The sequence below is a fragment of the Ostrinia nubilalis genome, chromosome 28, assembly GCF_963855985.1.
Source record: "Ostrinia nubilalis chromosome 28, ilOstNubi1.1, whole genome shotgun sequence".
Classification (NCBI taxonomy): domain Eukaryota; kingdom Metazoa; phylum Arthropoda; class Insecta; order Lepidoptera; family Crambidae; genus Ostrinia; species Ostrinia nubilalis.
This window is the reverse complement of record NC_087115.1, coordinates 3,441,959-3,461,091: the sequence shown is the minus strand read 5'-3', so window position 1 is coordinate 3,461,091 and position 19,133 is coordinate 3,441,959. Positions and strand designations below refer to the sequence as shown.

Genomic DNA, 19,133 nt, shown 5'->3' with positions numbered 1-19,133 from the left:
TCGAAGTGCTGAACGTCACCCACGGTTTTTAATGTCACTCGTAGACTCGCAGAGCATGCGACACGCACGCACAAACGCACGTGTGTGCGCATTGAGCGTTGCCGAGCAACTGAGGCTTGCTCCGACCAATACGATGGTAGGAAAATAAGGTTGGCGAAGCAAATATTTAAAAAAATATTTTAAAATTATTATAAAATAAAAAATATACGATTACCCGCCAATATTTTTACAAACCTATTTATTTAACCCTAGACTTGAGTCTTATAGGTACAAACAATAAAACTTCAAAAATAACGTAAAAATAATTTATTTATCCATAAAACAATACCTGCTACCGTTTGTAAAATGTGCGAAAAAATGCATCGTGGATGTCTTTTAATAAAATGCAAGATAAAACTTATTTTGAGAAGGGAAAGCAGCCATTTAGTGAAAATAAAAATACAATAATGTATAGTCGCGTCAACAGAAACTGGCCGCCTGATGTTCACAATAATATTATGCAAAAAAAATCGACTTACATTTAACTGTCTCATCTCAGTATCTACAATATTACTTCACTTTGCTATCAAATATTGTTCAAAACTCGTAGAAACAGACAGCCCGGTGTCAATATTATTCAGTTTGTTAGTTTATAATATTGCCAGTTTCTACTGTCGTAGAGTAATGCCCGTTTTCACCATCAATCCCTAATTTTTAAGTGACCCCTATTCCAACAGCAAAATTCCTGTTATTTGTTACTGGGCGTCACTTAAAAATTAGGAATTGATGGTGAAAACGAGCATTAAGCACCTAGCGTTTAAGAGCAGGTTCCTACGGTAGTAGAAAGGAGCTAATGTGAAATGTCAAACGTCAGCGAGACTTCAAACGTGCTTCAGACAGATACCGTGACGTCACATTTCACCCCTACCACGAACCTACAACCCGGTCGAGTTCTGCGCACCAGGCGGCCGTGACGTCACATCGCCGCTCTGGTACGGTAGCTCGGTAGGGCTGTACTCAGCTATACCATACAGAAGAAATACATAAAAACCAGTACCATATAGTAACTTGAATATATTAAAAATCTTATTATTTACAAACATATTTCTACATCACTTTTATATGGCTTGTTTAACACAGCATTTCTTATTAACGGAAAACTCGACTTTTTGGTATTTAACTTATCTAAAGTGTAAAATGTATTCTTTAAAAAAATGAAATCTTGGGTGCGTTTGGCGGAAAATAGAAATTATAAAAAAATAAGTGCTTTTTAAAAGCCTACTAGCATAAATAAATGAGCTTTATGAGTTTTTATGTAAGCGCTTATAAGCATAATGGCGATTGTTCCGCTGTTTTCGGTGAGCACACGTTTGCCAACTTCAATAGTGATGTTTCGTTAATTTTTTTAGCAGTGACATCGCTTACCGACAAGACTTATAGCTGGTTTACATGTATTAAGTAGTTAACTTAATTTTAAGTGATCAAATTGCATTGTCACTAAATTTTAACTTAATTCCAAACGTCAAGCTCTTGTTTACTATGAAACTGCTCGTCAAAACGTGTCAAGTGACAAGCCCCGCCCACCAACTTGACAGAAAAATCAAGTAAACATTTACCCCTTTACTAATTTAAAAGTTACACAGTTGTTGAACGCTGTTTTAAAATGACATTCTATACTAGACGTCACTTTAAAACACTGTTCAACGAACGTGTAAGTTTTATTAGTAAGGGGGTTAGTTACCTACTTATCTGCTTAAGACGTGTAAATCATCCTTTACAATTTCAATTTTCCGCCAAACGCACCCGTTGACTTTAATTTGAAATCTGAATTTGAATTTGTGTCATATCAAATTAATCAAAATCTAACAAGCCAATTTAAAGGTAAAAAACTTACAATCAAACATAGTACATACACTCAAAATACAACCTCTTTCGCGCAGTCGGCTAGAACCACTTTAATATTATGTTACGGTCACGTTCTGTAGATTGAAGTCAGGTAAACTGCAGAGTTTCCTGAAGAATTCTTTCGACGTTTTACACCTGGCACTGACGCAGTGTGGACATCTGAAAAAAATAATTTGTTATGCATGAAAATGTTATCACCGAGCAGAATAAAACCACCCTCGCTCTTCCCATGGGTGTCGTGAGAGACTAAAGGATAAATACGTGAACATCAGGCCTCCCTAACCCGTTTGGCCAGCGTGGGCAGAAAAAGTATGTTGTTTCATGAAGCGTTCCATAGTGACTAATAACCCTCCTTCTGGCGCAGTCGGGTAAAAATACAGTTTCCCATCACCCACGCGTCTCTACCTCAAAATCAAGCTATGCTATTTGCAAATTTTTTTGGCCCAACCTGCATGTGCAGCGCTTGGTACTCATTACCTGTTAAATGTAATAATGTACGAACTTATCTAAGCAGCTAGGAAACTCTTTAATTGGCTTAGATTTAATGCTCATCAAACTAACATGAATATTGTAAAACAGCTGTTGAGTTTCTGAATAAATAAATAAACCTGTACGTATCCTATAACTTAATATCTCAATCTAAAAAATCTCAAAAATATTTGTATGGAAAAATCTTCAATTTTATACTTTAACACCTTAAGTAGACTCACCTGGCAAGGAACTGCCTGTTGACAGGCGGGCCAGTCTTCAGGTGGGTGGCGACGACGTCAGCCAGCGCCGCTATGAAGGTTGGGTGGTCGTTTGGTGCTGCCGCTCGCTCGATTTGGGTGATACCGGCCTGGGGATATAACAAGTGAATAATTTAGATACAGTTAATAATATACTACTACAACCACAGAATAATAATAAGTACTACGTACAGAAGTTTTACTTCGCGAAGGTATTTAAAAAAATGTATGCTCAATGTCATTAACAATATGGTGTAATTTAGCCTGTCTCAAGAGTCAAGCACCATTTTGTTGACAAACGTCAGTGATCGGCACTGCGCCGAAGTTTTATGGCTGACTTCGGTAAAATGATGTGACGTGAGGTGCCAAACTGCGGAAAATGGCGGAGGAAATACATGATTTAGCATGAATTATCATGAATAATATTAACTACTTATTTACCTCTCAGTGTCTTGAGGCAACTTAAAAAAGTACATTCTGTGTTTTTATTATTATTTAGGCAGTTAAATACTCCACAGTATTTAGTACACCATTTTCTTTATTTTCTTTCATCATACACAAGAATACGCATGCGTGAGTCAATGTTCGCTCGTATGTGAGGCCTTGTCGAATAGTATCCTGTAGGTGGGCCATCGTGCGTGTTTTGTTTTCAATGTAAACTCGCGGAGATGAACAGGCCTGCTACAACGGTTTTACATAATAAGGGTTTTCGCGAATGAAATATCCGCTAGATGGCGGGACGTGGATGTGGGGTCTGACTGCTGCGTGATTGATGGATTTTGACATATCTGTCAATGTCATGTCAAAAATAACCAATCATGCAGCATTTGGACCTCGCGTCTACGTATTGCCATCTGGCGGATTTTTCATTCGCGAAAACCCTCATTAGCAAACAAACATTTCAAAAACTGCTTGCAGATGCGAAAATAAGGTGTAATGTAATATTAACTTAAAAACAAAGATTTTCAAGTTTGTATCATAATCTCATATAAAAAATTCGAAGTCTGTCGCCTTAACATGAACAGTATTGTTGTTTCGTAAGTTGGAGTAAAAAGCTTGTCTACCGTAATTTTGTAATATCCCTAGGGATTTCTGATATCACTGCGACTGCGATTCAATCAAAAGCGAATGAGAATAGCCATTCAGTTACAGAATGGAATTAAAAAATAACGATAATTTCATAGGTAATTACATAGAGAACATTGTTAAGTTAGTTTGTATAACAGCATGCTTTATCATCTATCTATATAAATAAACTATATAAATAAAAACGAATTGCTGTTCGTTAGTCTGATTAAAACTCGAGAACGGCTGGGCCGATTGAGCTGATTTTGGTTTTAAAATGTTTGTCGTAGTCCAGGGTAGGTCTAAACGGTGAGCAAATAAGTAAAAATTGCGATGGCTTATTTATTGCTTTTAAGGCGGAACAGAGTTCGCCGGGTCAGCTAGTTTTATAATAAAACAATCAACATACCTCCTTAGCGACTTCGTCACAGTATTCGATATCCAATTCGTGCAGCGTTTCGATGTGCTCGTTGACGAACGCTATCGGCACCAGAATCAAGTGCTTGCGGCCTTGTTTCGCGTACGCCTGGAAAATACAGTATTTAATTAAAGAGTTCAATACAAATTAAAATAGGAACACAGAGTCTACACCTGCTTTAGGAGTCTCGAATAGAGAAGTAATAATAATAATAAATAAATGTTTATTTTCTCTTCAAAAAGGTAATAATAAAGAACAGGGTTCGAAATCCGTATTCACAAGGGTCATTTGGATAGAACGATTACTCGATAGGATCGCAACTCAGCGATTTGTTGTCGTTAAAGTTTTGTTACATGAATAAGGCTACTGTAGTCATTAAACTGTATAAGTCACCACAATATGACCACTACAGCACCCTTATAACGCCACTATATGACCAACCTTAATAGCATCGTTCGTATAAGACTGCAGCCACGGTAGCGGCCCTACTTTGGACTGCCACACCAGTCTTAAGCTGTCTAATACACCCTTATAACACCACTATGTGACCATTATAGCATCGTCCGTATAAGGCTGCAGCCAGGGCAAAAGCCCTACTTTAGACAGCCACACCACTCTATGTAGTCATTAAGCTGTATAATACACCCTTATAACACCACTGTATGACCACTATAGCACTAACCTTAATAGCATCATCAGTATAAGGCTGTAGCCATGGCAGAGGCCCCACTTTGGACTGCCACATCAGTCTTAAGCTGTCTAATACCCCCTTATAACACTACTGTATGACCACTATAGCACTAACCTTAATAGCATCACCAGTATAAGGTAAGGCTGTAGCCACAGCAGAGGCCCCAATTTGGACTGCCCCACCACTATATGTAGTCATTAAGCTGTATAATACACCCTTATAACACCACTATATGACCAACTTTAATCGCGTCATCAATATAAGGTTGCAGCCACGGCAGAGGCCCTACTTTGGACTGCCACACCAGTCTTAAGCTGTCTAATACACCCTTATACCACCACTATATGACCACTATAGCACTAACCTTAATAGCATCATCAGTATAAGGCTGTAGCCACGGCAGCGGTCCTACTTTGGACAGCCACACCACTCTATGTAGTCATTAAGCTGTATAATACACCCTTATAACACTACTGTATGACCACTATAGCACTAACCTTAATCGCATCGTCAGTATAAGGCTGTAGCCACGGTAGCGGCCCTACTTTGGACTGCCACACCAGTCTATGGGGGTTGGGTACGTTTAGTTCCGTCATGGTTGCTGCCACAGTCGCTGCTACTTCATGGGGGTATGTGTCTCCACGCGATACCGCCTGGAAGAAGAATGGAAATATGTATTAACTAGCTTATGCCCGCGGTTTCACTCGCGTGAAATTTAGTGTCACAGATCGTCATATATTATAGCCTATACAGTGTGTTAGGTAAATGGGTATATGAGCCGACACTAGCCCATGTTAACATAGGCATATAAATGGTATGGTGAAGTCAGAAAATTGATATCTTCATTTTAATTATTTTAATTTTCATATAAATCGAATTTTATAAAATTTATTTTGATAAAATTCTATAATAAAAACTATGATAAAAACTATCCTATGTCCTTTCCCGGGACTCAAAATATCTCTATGCAAAATTTCATCAAAAACGGTTCAGTGGTTTAGGCGTGAAAGCAAGACAGACAGACAAACAGAGTTACTTTCGCATTTATAATATTAGTATAGATAGGCGTTTCATTCTAAGTACACTGAAATGAAGATGATGATGAACTCACCTTCAAAGGCAAGCTGTGCGCCGTGAACATAATAAGCACATCGTCCCGGATCCTATCGTCGAACTTCTCCAGTTTCTCGGCTATTCGGTTGCCAACCCCTATTTTTTAAGTGACCCCTATGGTAACACAACAGGAATTTTGTTTTCATAGGGGTCACTTAAAATTAGGGATTGATGGTGAAAACGGGCATTAAAGGCTTACATCTGTATAAAGCCTGGTCCGTGAGCACATAGAATTTTGTCCAATGACCCCAAGCTACCCATCCTTATCGCTCGCGCGTAATTATGTTGCTGTCGCGCTCGCACACTCACTGCGGGCGCCAGTCGCACAGTCGCGACAGCAATATAATTACGCGCGAGCAATAAGGATGGGTAGCTTGGGGTCATTGGACAAAATTCTACGTGCTCACGGACCAGGCTTTAGTCGTCTGTCATTGACTGTAATGATGATGATGTCCTCACCTTCAAAGGCAAGCTATGCGCCGTGAACATAATAAGCACATCGTCGCGGATCCTATCGTCGAACTTGTCCAGTTTCTCGGCGATTCGGTCGGCGAACACCCGCGCTAGTAAAGGATGCGTGGGCCACCGCTCGATCATACTGAACTTTATGCTGGGGGGGACTTGTCTGGAAAAGAGAAATACGTACATATAAAATCCGAATTGTTAGTAAATTAAACTTAAATAACAAACAAGGTCAACAACTTCGAGTATAGTGTCTCCAACTTTCAAAGGAGTAGGTACAACACGGGCATTTGACATGATTTTTGTTTTGTCCATGTTCATTTTAAGACCCACTTGTTGAGAGGCTCTACTGAGGCCATCGAGCATTGTGCTTAGATCCTCCATAAGGAAGACGCAGTGTGGGCAGGCCTTCAACTAGGTGGACCGACGATCTGGTGAAGGTCGCGGGAGGTGCCTGGATGCGGGCGGCGCAAACGACGACGATGTAAATATAAAATGCAGGGTTCAATTTTATTGTGAGTAAAATTAAGTTCAGACAATGAAAGTTTTTTTAAATTTTTTTTTAGCTAGACCAGGCAGGTCTTCGACCGCAATCGCACCTGGTGTTAAGTGAGATGCAGTCTAGGATGGTACATATCTGCCCTGTAAGTGCCTTAAGTAAGTTGCACCAATGTACTTTAACCGTAACCGTAATTTCCAGGAAAACCCTTAAAACAGCCTTTTTCTTTTACCCATATAATTTTTCTAACTAAATTATAGTCAAATTGAATTTAATTGCTATACAATAAAGTTCATAAAAAACTGCCACATTCCAAATATTTTTGAGACGAAGTCTGTCGCTAACTTCTCTTCTAATATTTTTAATGGTGTGATGGAATGAACTATCTTAGCAGAGGCCTTTAGCACAGATTAATAATAAGTACTTCGTACAGAAGATTTTCTTCGCGAAGGTATTTAAAAAAAATTATGCTCAATGTCATTAAAATATGGTGTAATTTAGCCTGTCTCAAGAGTCAAGCACCATTTTGTTGACAAACGTCAGTGATCGGCACTGCGCCGAAGCTATAGGGCTGACTTCGGTAAAATGATGTGACGTGAGGTGCCAAACTGCGGAAAATGGCGGAGGAAATACATGAATAAGCATGAATTATATTTTGTGTTTCTAATACTGTAGAGTATTAATTGCACCACCGTTTTTACATATGGTTTATTGTCTTTACAATGCAAATGGGTGAAGAATACGTGCGTGCGTCAATACTCGCTCGTGATTGTCCTGTCGATTTGGTATCTCAGGAGGGGTAGTCGCGCGTGTTTTGTTTTCGATGCAAACTCGCGGAGATGAACAGGCCTGCCTTTAGTTTCAAATAGTTTCAGAACATTATTGTACCTACCTCATCGATAAAAAAAATTTTTTTTGATCTAACAAACTTCAATATACAAAGGCAAACCTTACCTGTTCTTATAGAAGTCCGCGATAGCGTTCAAACTGGAGCCCGTGGTCGCACAGCTGTACTGAGGGTACTGGGAAAATATCACCGCCCGGTCCACGCCGTCTCTGTGGACAGAATTAAAAATACATTGTTAGATGATCATACATCATCATTTCAGCCACAGGACGTCCACTGCTGAACATAGGCCTCTCCCAATGATTTCCACATCATACGGTTGGTTGGTTTGAACATCATAAAGATAATTCGGTCGTGTTTCGCCTTAAGCCAACTATTTAACTACCAGTTACTTATAAAGTTACAAATGATCATAGTCCCTTTGAGAACCAACATTTATAAATCAGGTGCCTTAAATAAGTGGTATTTTTTGATTGCACTGAATCAAATCCCTTCACACAGTGAATCTAGTCCATGCAAAAAACGCAGTTGTCACTTATTTAGGGGGCTGGAAACATCTTAAGAGTACCACAGATTTGTCACATTATCTACATGAAACACAAAAGATTTGACTTGACTGTATTTTTGTATACTGGACCGATTTGAATCCTATATTATTTCTGATGAACATAGGTTGTACGATGTTCTTGGGGTCAGCTAGTTAATTCATAAATTAGCATTAATTGGCGGCCGTTTGGTGTGGTGGTTCAGAACGGAGTACTATGCCGAGAGGTCCCGGGTTCGATACCCGGCCGTTAATTTCTGTGACGGGTCTGGGTGTTTTCTATGTATGATATGTATTTATTTACAAAACAAAAAGTATTTAAGTATGTTTATATCCGTTGTCTAGTACCCATAGTACAAGCGTTGCTTAGTTTGGGGCTATCGGCGTAGTGTAAAATGTCCAAGGATATTTATTATTCATTATTATTATTATTAATTACCTCTCGATCTCCGTGAAAGCGTCTTCCGTAAACGGTGGGACATATCTGAAGGCCACGTAGTGTTTGTGAGGGGCTGTCTCGGGCATCATTTGATCCAGAGCTTTGGTTAGCAGTCTGCCTGGAATTGTATGCAATTACACACAAATTATTATAAAATACACAGTGATAAGTCATTTATAGGCCTCATTATCTCAGTCAATGCCTATAGTATTTGCACGTCTGCGAGCAGACTAAACACATGATCCTATTTTAATATTGACACCCTGTATTACTGTGTTTTTGGCAAATAAACGTTTTGAATTTGAATTTGAATGGGAGTGGCGCGAAAGGGTGTTTTTGTAACGTCAAACGACAGCAAAACGTGAAATGTGCTTCAAATTTATATGCTCTGTCACGCTTAGAGTAGGCGCACACCGTAGATTTTTCGTCGGCCGATAGTTTAGTCGGGCAGTTGATCAGTATGGGCATGTATGCAAGCGCACACTACGCCGATTCGATTTGGCCGATTCTTCATACAATTTGAAATCGGGCACAACTATCGGCCAACTAAAAATCAACGGTGTGCACCTCCCGTGCCGCTCCCAAACCTCAGACCTCAGGCACTGACTAAGCGCTAAAACTACATATAAGCCTAAGCGCACCCCACCAACTCTTAGTTGGCCGATAGTTGTGCCGGGCTGTTAATCAGTATGGAGATGTATGGAAGTGCGCACATTACACCGATTTGGTATCGGCCGATTCATACAAATTACAATCAGGCCCAACTATTGGCCAACTAAAAGTCAGTGGCGCCTAGGCTAATACACTCGGCATCAAATAAATCGCACCTCCCGCGACAAGCACTTATCAAACGTATGCATCCCCACATCCCACCAATATTGGCACCATTTAAAAGCCTAGTTACCCCAAAAATGTGTCTTTAAAGGATCCAGAGTCACTTCTTCAAAAAATAGGTAGTTACGCTTAAGCAACTTTTATGGCTATAAAGCTGTTAAATTGGGATTAATCGTTATCCATCTGTTAAAAAGGACACGTAAGATCATTATTTGGTTTTATAACCACAAAAATAGTTCGACTTGATCCCAGAGGTGAGCCCCAAGTGAGGCCTTTTTTCAAGTCACATTTATGGTACCTGTTAATCTATATACAGGGTGTTTCTTGTAAGGTGTCAAGCCGAAGGCAGGTGATAGGTGAGGACTAGACCTATCGATTTGACCCCCATGTATGTTCTACGATTTTTCATAGTTTAGAAGTTATCGTCAATTTTGTGATTTTTTCAAATTGTATGACCCAGTAGGCTTTAAATTTTTTTATCTTTTTTTTTGGTCGACTTTTCTCAGATTTCTTTTTTTTGACAGATTCCCTAATAATTGCAGATTTTTGAAAAAAATAATCAACTTCCTATCTTTGATGCAAGATACAAAATTTTTGCTAGAAACATAAAAAATATGCTATTAGCGGAACATTCTAAAATTTTCAACTTAAAAGTAAAAAAAAAAGAAGAAATTCCATAGGTCCAAAATAATTTTAAAAACTGCGCAGTTTTCTGAACTTTCATAATAACACAAAAAAACATGTACTTAATAGGCCATTATTTTCTGTAATCGCTCCACTAATGTGGTAAGTCGGAGATTCCGTTACATGTTTTTGACTTTCTTAGGACTAACTAATGATTGCAATTCTCTAAGTTTACGTTACTTAGAACACATTTAAAGACAATAACTGAACAGAACATTTTTTTATCCACAACGAGGAATCTCTTGCCCTTCATCTGACCTGATGAAAACTGATGGATGATCAGCGAGCTTCACTCGGAATCCTAAACCACAGAGGAATTGGCTGTCCTAAATAGGTGGCCTTACCACTAGACCACAGTGGTGGTTGTTACTTTACGATTAAATTCGATATAACTACCTACATATTAGAGTGTGAGAGAAAGGGAAAGAGTTTGTGTGTGTGTGTGTGTGTGTGTGTGTGTGTGTGTGAGAGAGAGATAAAGAGAGAGAGAGAGAGAGAGCAAAAATGAGTGTAATAATTTATTTTAAAGTAAATGTTCATAATGTCCGCCGTTGACCTGAATGCACATTCGACAACGACGCAAAAAAAATCTTCGTAAAACCTTCTTCTTCATTTTAATTTGGTTTTGTGCTTCAGTCAGCTTTGTCCGCAGTTCATCAATATTTTCATATTCCCTATTGTATACCAGATGAAGGGCAAGAGCTTCCTCGTTGTGGATAAAACAATGTTCTGTTCAGTTATTGTCTCTAAATGTGTTCTACATAACGTAAACTTAAGGGATTGCAAACATTACTTAGTCCTAAGAAAGTCAAAAACATGTAACGGAATCTCCGACTTACCACTTTAGTGGAGCGATTACAGAAAATAATGGCCTATTAAGTACATGTTTTTTTGTGTTATTATGAAAGTTCAGAAAACTGCGCAGTTTTTAAAATTATTTTGGACCTATGGAATTTTGTTTTTTTTTTAAACTTTTAAGTTGAAAATTTTAGAATGTTCCGCTAAAAGCATATTTTTTATGTTTCTAGCAAAAATTTTGTATCTTGCATCAAAGATAGGAAGTTTATTATTTTTTTCAAAAATCTGCAATTAATAGGGAATCTGTCAAAAAAAAGAAATCTGAGAAAAGTCGACCCAAAAAAAAGATAAAAAAATTTAAAGCCTACTAGGTCATACAATTTGAAAAAATCACAAAATTAACGATAACTTCTAAACTACGAAAAATCGTAGAACATACATGGGGGTGAAATCGATAGGTCTAGTCCTCACCTATCACCTGCCTTCGGCTTGACACCTTACAAGAAACACCCTGTATATAAAAATGAAACCCGTTTTCCGTTGTCACGACATAACATGAAAACAGCTTGACCGATTTGGCTGATTTTTTTTTTGTAGTTTTCTAATACTCTGTACAAGGTTTTTACGGAAAAAAATATAAAGAAAATCTCTACGCTAAGGCGGTACGAAGTTCGCCGGGTCAGCTAGTCTATATATATAAAAATGAAACCCGTTTTCCGTTGTCACGACATAACATGAAAACAGCTTGACCGATTTGGCTGATTTTTTTTTTTGTAGTTTTCTAATACTCTGTACAAGGTTTTTACGGAAAAAAATATAAAGAAAATCTCTACGCTAAGGCGGTACGAAGTTCGCCGGGTCAGCTAGTTGTTTATAAAAAAATTAGATGTGTTTTTCTTTAAGTTTATTTATTGGGCTTTCAAACAACACCAATATTGTTGGGGCAACATGATTTATTTGATGTTGAGTGTAGTATAAGGTCTCATTACTGTGAGAAACAGCACCTGAAAATTTGTTAAATTCCAACAGCCTACCTTGTGTATTAGTCCACTTCAATATAGGTGACCCGCCGCCGATCTCGTTGTACTTTTTCTTGACCTCCTCCGTCCGTCTAGAGGCGATCCAGGGGCCAAGTCTGCTTTGTACTGGGAGTTGGATCATGTCGCGGTCTGTCATTATCCTGTGGAGGTAGTCGCCAACCTGGAGAAATAAGAAAATAATAAGGTCAAAACATTGTATAAATCATTCATTCACGAAGACGCGCCCCACCAATTTTTGGTCTCGGTCGCGCGGGGTGCGGGGAGTTTGATCCGAGCAATCCGAGCGGCATTATTGTAGTGTGCGTGTGCACTCATGGATGATTTAGCATGTACCGATAACACTGAACTTAGCGGAATAATGGTGGGGCGCGTCTTCGTGGATGAAACGATCTTTATCAGCCATAGGCTATCGTTTTTATACTAAACAGTTGGCACCACTGGCGACATACATGACTCTACAGGCGCCATCCTGGTGAGTGCAAATGCTACATAAAGTACAATCCAAAATAATTAAAATGTAAAAAAACATAAACGTAAAATGTTACCAAGACGACACCGTATGCCTCGATAGTCGATAGAATGGCGAAGGGACTGGCCGACTCTACGTTTGAGGTATGCGGGTTCGATTGTTTGTTGTGGTAGACCCACTCATAACACAAGCATATTTAGCTTTAGTTAGTACGAAGGGTTAACGGGACTACAAACTACTAATTTTTAGGCGATTTTCATTTACAAATTACTAATGAATGATAAAATTATAATAATGAAAAGATGAGTAGGAGTTGACTATTTAGTCAATTCAGATTTGATAATAATGACGATGAAAAGTTAAAAACACATGAAATTGTTATTCTCACTTGATCTGTGGTCTGCGGGCCACCCATGTTCAGCATGATGATAGCAGTCTTCGGTTTGGCCACACTGGTCGTCTCCACTGCTGTGCTGTACGAGTTGATGGATATCCGCTGCAGTAACGCTGCATTTAGACGATCTGGGGGCAATTATTGGTTATAAGAAACTTTCATATTTAAACTTTTGGTCTAAAAAACAATATTTTCTTTTAAAAACAATCTTATTATTATTGGTATTGGTCTTAACTAAACCATTGGTTCCTAAAATGGGGGAGGCGTAAAGACCTTTAAAGGGGGGCGCGGCACGGTGGGCTGATATTAGAGCTTCATAGACTTAGCGTCGCTTAAAAATCAAGTGCCTAATTTTGAAAAAATAAATATGCCAATGTGTTCCTTTACCAAAAAGGAATATTTTATGTTATGTAACGTTTCTTGATAAAGTTATTATTTAATAAGTTATTGACAATTTCCTTTTTTTTTTGTATGGAGCTCAACGTTTATTTTTATTTTATTCGTTATTCTTAAGATTTCTTAAGAAATTGACTTTTGTATTATGTAATGCAACATATAAGCTATGTTATCACCAAGGGTCGCATTTCGGAAATCTTCGGAACATTGTCATTTTGGACTTTAAAATAAAAAAAAATAAAAAAAATAAATAACTGCCAAATTTTGTAAAAATAACTACGCCAATGTGTTCCTTTGTCAAAAAGAAATATTTTATGTTATCTAACTTTTCGTGATAACGTTATTATTTAATAAGTTATTGACAATAAATACTTTTTTTTGTATGGAGCTCAACATTTATTTTTATTTTATTCGTTATTCTTAAGCTTTCTTAAGAAATTGCTTTTTTTATTATGTAATGCATCATATAAGCTATATTATCACCAAGGGACGAATCCCGGAAACCCTCGGAACATTGTCATTTTCGACTTTAAAATAAAAAAAAAACGAAAAAGAAAACTGCAATGTTATGTACTTTCTTCCGTACTACCCTAACGAGGTGAAGAACTAAGCGCGTTTTTATAGTGGTGTTCCCAGGAGGCCTAATCCACATGATTACTAAGGTTACTAAAATATAATATTTGTTTTATGGAAATTAAGCCAGTTTGCAGTTAAGTTTATTGGTTAGACTCAAGAGCCACTTTCTGAATCTACAAAAGTAAAGCTTTCTATCTCAGTATCAGCCTAGACATAAAATTGATCATTTATAGTGGACTTTTTGGTGGTGTTGAAAACCTTTCTTGATGGCAATTACGTCTAAATTATTCATTTATTTTGATATGGCTTTACAAATATCACATCGCTGCTTGTGTAGAGCTGCCATTTATCAATGATATTATTTTTCTATCTATCAAGTGAGATTCAGTTATTACGAGATTGTTTTGCTTCCAGAATTACGATCTATTAAATTTTCAATTTCCGCGTCCATTAAGTTTTTTTCATTGATAACATTAAAATAGGTCGACAATAATTAAATGCAGCTTATTTTGAATAAAAAAAGGGTCTCCTTCATAAATTTGAAAAAGAAATGAGTCGATAGCAAAAAGTGGAGCTAGAAACCTTATTTTCCCTTATCCATTTTATCTGGAGACATCAAACCGAACGTTCATTTGGGCACTTACAAGTTGCCCTAAAACGCTAGAATCATCATTTTCGCAAATTTTGTTTCGCAGACCAAACTATACTACGTACATGGAGCTCTACATACGTATATGCCTGCAAGCATACAAAATTATTGCTCACGGAAAAGATATTTACTTTCAATCAGAAAGTACTACACCACCTCGTTAGGGTAGTACGGAAGTAAGTACATAACATTGCAGTTATTTTTTTTTTCGTTTTTTTTATTATTTTAAAGTCAGAAATGACAATGTTCTGAGGGTTTCCGGGATTCGTCCCTTGGTGATAATATAGCTTATATGATGCATTACATAATAAAAAAAGCAATTTCTTAAGAAAGCTTAATAATAACGAATAAAATAAAAATAAATGTTGAGCTCCATACAAAAAAAAGTAATTATTGTCCATAACTTATTAAATAATAACTTAATCAAGAAAAGTTACATAACATAAAATATTTCTTTTTGGCAAAGGAACACATCTTGGCGTAGTTATTTTTACAAAATTTGGCAGTTATTTAATTTTTTTATTTTTTATTTTAAAGTCCAAAATGACAATGTTCCGAAGATTTCCGAAATGCGACACTTGGTGATAACATAGCTTATACAGGGTGACTGGAACTGAACCCGCCATAGCTAATACGCGTATAGAGGAGGTCATTTGCTAATTATTGAACCTTACTTTATATGACTAAAGTTTTATAGTTTAGAAGATATGTCAATTTTTAGACTTTTTTCAGATTTTTCCGAAATTTGACCTAAAAACTGCTTCAATTTTTTTTCTCGCATGATTTTAGCCGATTTTTTAATTAGATAGGTACTAATATCGAATAAACTTTTAGTCAAATAAAATAACTTTCAGATCTAGATAATGATTCAATAACTAGTTACGAGCCGCCAAAGTTCAACAAAAGTACAAACCACGATAAAAAATTCAAGTTCGAATTCGATTTAAAAAAAAACTAATGGTGATAATGGATTGCCAATGATCTTAAAAATATCTCTACCTTCTCTTCTTTCCAATGATATATCACACGTAGTAATTAGATATTGAAATTTATTAAAAATTCAAAGTTTAGGAAGAAAATGGAGTAATAATACGAAAATTATCCATACAAAGTTTCTTCAAAATCTCATATTTTCTGCTATACTCCTTTTCATAACTATTTTTGTGTGTTTTTTGAAAAATTAATTTAAAAATAATAATCACATTGTGAAGAAAAGAGATTAAAAAAATTCAAAATCAACTTTGTATTCAAAAATTTTTGTATTATTACTCCATTTACTTCCATAAACTTTGAATTTTTGACAAATTTCAATATCTAATTACAACATGTGATAAATCATTGGAAAGAAGAGAAGCTAGAGATATTTTTAAGATTATTGGCAATCTATTATCACCATTAATTTTTGTTTCAATCGAATTCGAAGTAGAATTTTTTATCGTGGTTTGTACTTGTGTTAGACTTTGACAGCTTGTAACTAGCTATTCAATCATTACCTGGATCAGAAATTTATTTTATTTGAATAAAGACATATTCGATATTAGTATCAAATAAAAAAATCGGCTAAAATCATGCGAGAAAAAAAATTTAAGCAGTTTTTAGGTCAAATTTCGGAAAAATCTGAAAAAAGTATAAAAATTGACATATCTCCTAAACTATAAAACTTTAGTCATTGAAAGTAAGGTTCATTAATCAGCAAATGACCTCCTCTATACGCGTATTAGCTATGGCGGGTTCAGTTCCAGTCACCCTGTATATTGCATTACATAATATAAAAGTAAATTTCTTAAGAAAGCTTAAGAATAACGAATAAAATAAAAATAAATGTTGAGCTCCATACAAAAAAAAAGTTATTATTGTCCATAACTTATTAAATAATAACTTTATCAAGAAAAGTTACATAACATAAAATATTTCTTTTTGGCAAAGGAACACATTGGCGTAGTTATTTTTACAAAATTTGGCAGTTATTTAAATTTTTTATTTTTTTTATTTTAAAGTCCAAAATGACAATGTTCCGAAGATTTCCGAAATGCGACACTTGGTGATAACATAGCTTATATGTTGCATTACATAATATAAAAGTAAATTTCTTAAGAAAGCTTAAGAATAACGAATAAAATAAAAATAAATGTTGAGCTCCATACAAAAAAAAAGGAAATTGTCAATAACTTATTAAATAATAACTTTATCAAGAAACGTTACATAACATAAAATATTCCTTTTTGGTAAAGGAACACATTGGCATATTTATTTTTTCAAAATTAGACACTTGATTTTTGAGCGACGCTAAGTCTATGAAGCTCTAATATCAGCCCACCGTGCGCGGGCCATCTGTGTACTTAAGTATAAAAAACCTGCGACCGCTGAGAGAATGAATTCCAGACTGCTCGATACGACCAATAAATAATCTTGACTGGAGGAGGGGGGCGCGGAATTTCTTGTATGGTCGAAAGGAGGCGCGTTTCAAATAAGTTTGGGAACCAATGCTCTAAACCAAAACTCCAATGAGAATCAAATTAGAAAATCTCCCTTTTGACTACCGCTATACTGCAGCATCGGGCCACGATGTTTACATATTTCGGTGAACAAAACCATCAACTGGCATTAATAAACATACGAAAACACCGGATATATTTTAATTAGTTTGACCTTATTGTTTAATGCGATATTAAGTCAGAATGCTGAGTGTAAGACTGTAATATTGTAGAAAAACATTGCTACTTACTGAATAGTGGCATCATCATAGTAAATTTTCACTTTCTTCGAGTATTATTGAAGACTGATTTTGTAACCTATTAAGAATTATGTCAATAGAGATAAAAGTTAAATGGTAGAGGTACCGGAATTTAAATAGAAATTGTACTAAAAGTACAGAGATTTATCACCTACGCAGAGACAATATGAATTTGTAACATTTCAAGAAAGAAAATATAAATTTCCCGAAAATAAACCAAAACCGAGATTTCAAGAACCTGAATGAATGAGTGAATGAAAAAATAATGTGACATAGCAAAGAATGAACGACAAAACACAAAGAAGTGCAGTCACAGATATGGATTAGAGTAGATACAGCAAGTTGATCGTCAAAGCGTGCCATTCCGATATGTCCAAATGGACATACATGGTCGAGTGATGTTCATGTAATCCGATTACAACAATCGGTTACGATGATTTGACGAGAACAGTAGTACGAACACGGTAGAATGAAGATATTATTTACGGATTGAGAATTGTAATTAACAGCACAAGTAGCAAATAATTAATTAGAATAAAGTAGCAGTAGAAGAAGTATAAAGTAGCATTGTTTTTAATACATATCCTGCGATGTACTCTTAAGAGTTAAAACCATGGTCCCTGTATGTGGTGCACTCATACCGATCCCAAGGAACCGTACTTACTCATAACAATAAGACACACACTGATCCATGTATTCATGCACTTGACAAATTTATGTCTTGAAACGCTGGTAGGGTAAAAAAAATAACGAGATTTGACGAATTGTAAGAATTACTTTATTTTAAAAAGGTAAATAAAGATGTTTTTGGTTTTGTATTTCACAAATTATCAGTTTTATCGGAATTAATTAATTTTCGAATCGAGTCACACGATATCTTTCGATGACTTTGCGAATGCAGTACGATGATACGATTACTTTTAAATTATGCATAAATATTCTCACTCGTTAACTAATAACATTTAATTCAGAATTGTTATAATACTTCATAGAGCTCTTAAAACTACACGTAATAAGCGTATTAAGTGCTTCGTAAACGCATTCAGTTAATTAGGAAAAATGATTTTAGTGATTTTTGTTTTTATTTTTTTTCTCAATTATACCTTAATATATGCAAACATTTTTAATTGCAAGATATAGTCTGATATTTAATCTAATTGTATAAAAAAAATCAGCTTTAAATTCAGTGACATATTTGAGGAAAATCAAATTGAAAATATGCGCCATATAGAATTGTAAATTTCCCATCACTTTAAATAGCAATATTTCTTTTGGATGTTTAAATATCATCAGCTCGATTGTACCAAATTATTGTATTGACATTCGATTTACATAGGTTTCAAATCGATGAGAAAATTATTAAAGGTAGGATAAATTCGACTTCCTAGATTTGTTTACATACTTTTTTAGTTAGTTACTTACATACAACTTAAGTTAATATAAGAGTGTTAAAAAAGAAAAAAAACTCGACTTGAGAACCTCCTCCTTTTTTTTAAGTCGGTTAAAAACAATGTGAATGTGACTTTTTAGAACCTTCAACACTATGCACATAACAGGCGGGATTTGAAACTTTTTAGAAATGAATTATTCCTTCCAAAATTGTCGACCCTAGACGTTTAAAAATTTTATTAAGACGTTTTATGTTTTTTCTCAAATATGTCACGGAGGTTAAAGCTGATTTTAATTATACAATTAGATTAAATATCAGACTATATCTTGCAATTAAAAATGTTTGCATATATTAAGGTGTAATTGAGAAAAAAAATAAAAACAAAAATCACTAAAATCATTTTTCCTAATTAACTGAATGCGTTTGCGAAGCACTTAATACGCTTATTACGTGTAGTTTTAAGAGCTCTATGAAGTATT

At 35.8% G+C, this 19,133-nt stretch overlaps 1 protein-coding gene across 1 annotated transcript; it reads right to left on the bottom strand.

Moving 5' to 3' along the window:
• Positions 1-291: 291 nt before the first annotated feature.
• LOC135085535 (ferrochelatase, mitochondrial) lies at positions 292-17,506 on the bottom strand. The gene is made up of 10 exons (XM_063980316.1): positions 17,256-17,506; positions 12,904-13,037; positions 12,041-12,206; positions 8,691-8,808; positions 7,815-7,916; positions 6,359-6,524; positions 5,284-5,439; positions 4,087-4,203; positions 2,595-2,722; positions 292-2,043 (listed from the first exon to the last, which is right to left on the bottom strand). Exons 1-10 carry the CDS (start codon positions 17,272-17,274, stop codon positions 1,941-1,943), a joined length of 1,209 nt encoding a protein of 402 aa, XP_063836386.1. The 5' UTR covers positions 17,275-17,506; the 3' UTR covers positions 292-1,940.
• Positions 17,507-19,133: the final 1,627 nt, after the last annotated feature.

Coding starts and splice junctions, on each gene's coding strand:
- LOC135085535 (XM_063980316.1), bottom strand. Junction 12,207..12,903: donor GCCCGCAGACCACAGATCAA/GTGAGAATAACA, acceptor TTATTTCTCCAG/GTTGGCGACTACCTCCACAG. Junction 5,440..6,358: donor CGCATAGCTTGCCTTTGAAG/GTGAGGACATCA, acceptor TTCTTCTTCCAG/GCGGTATCGCGTGGAGACAC.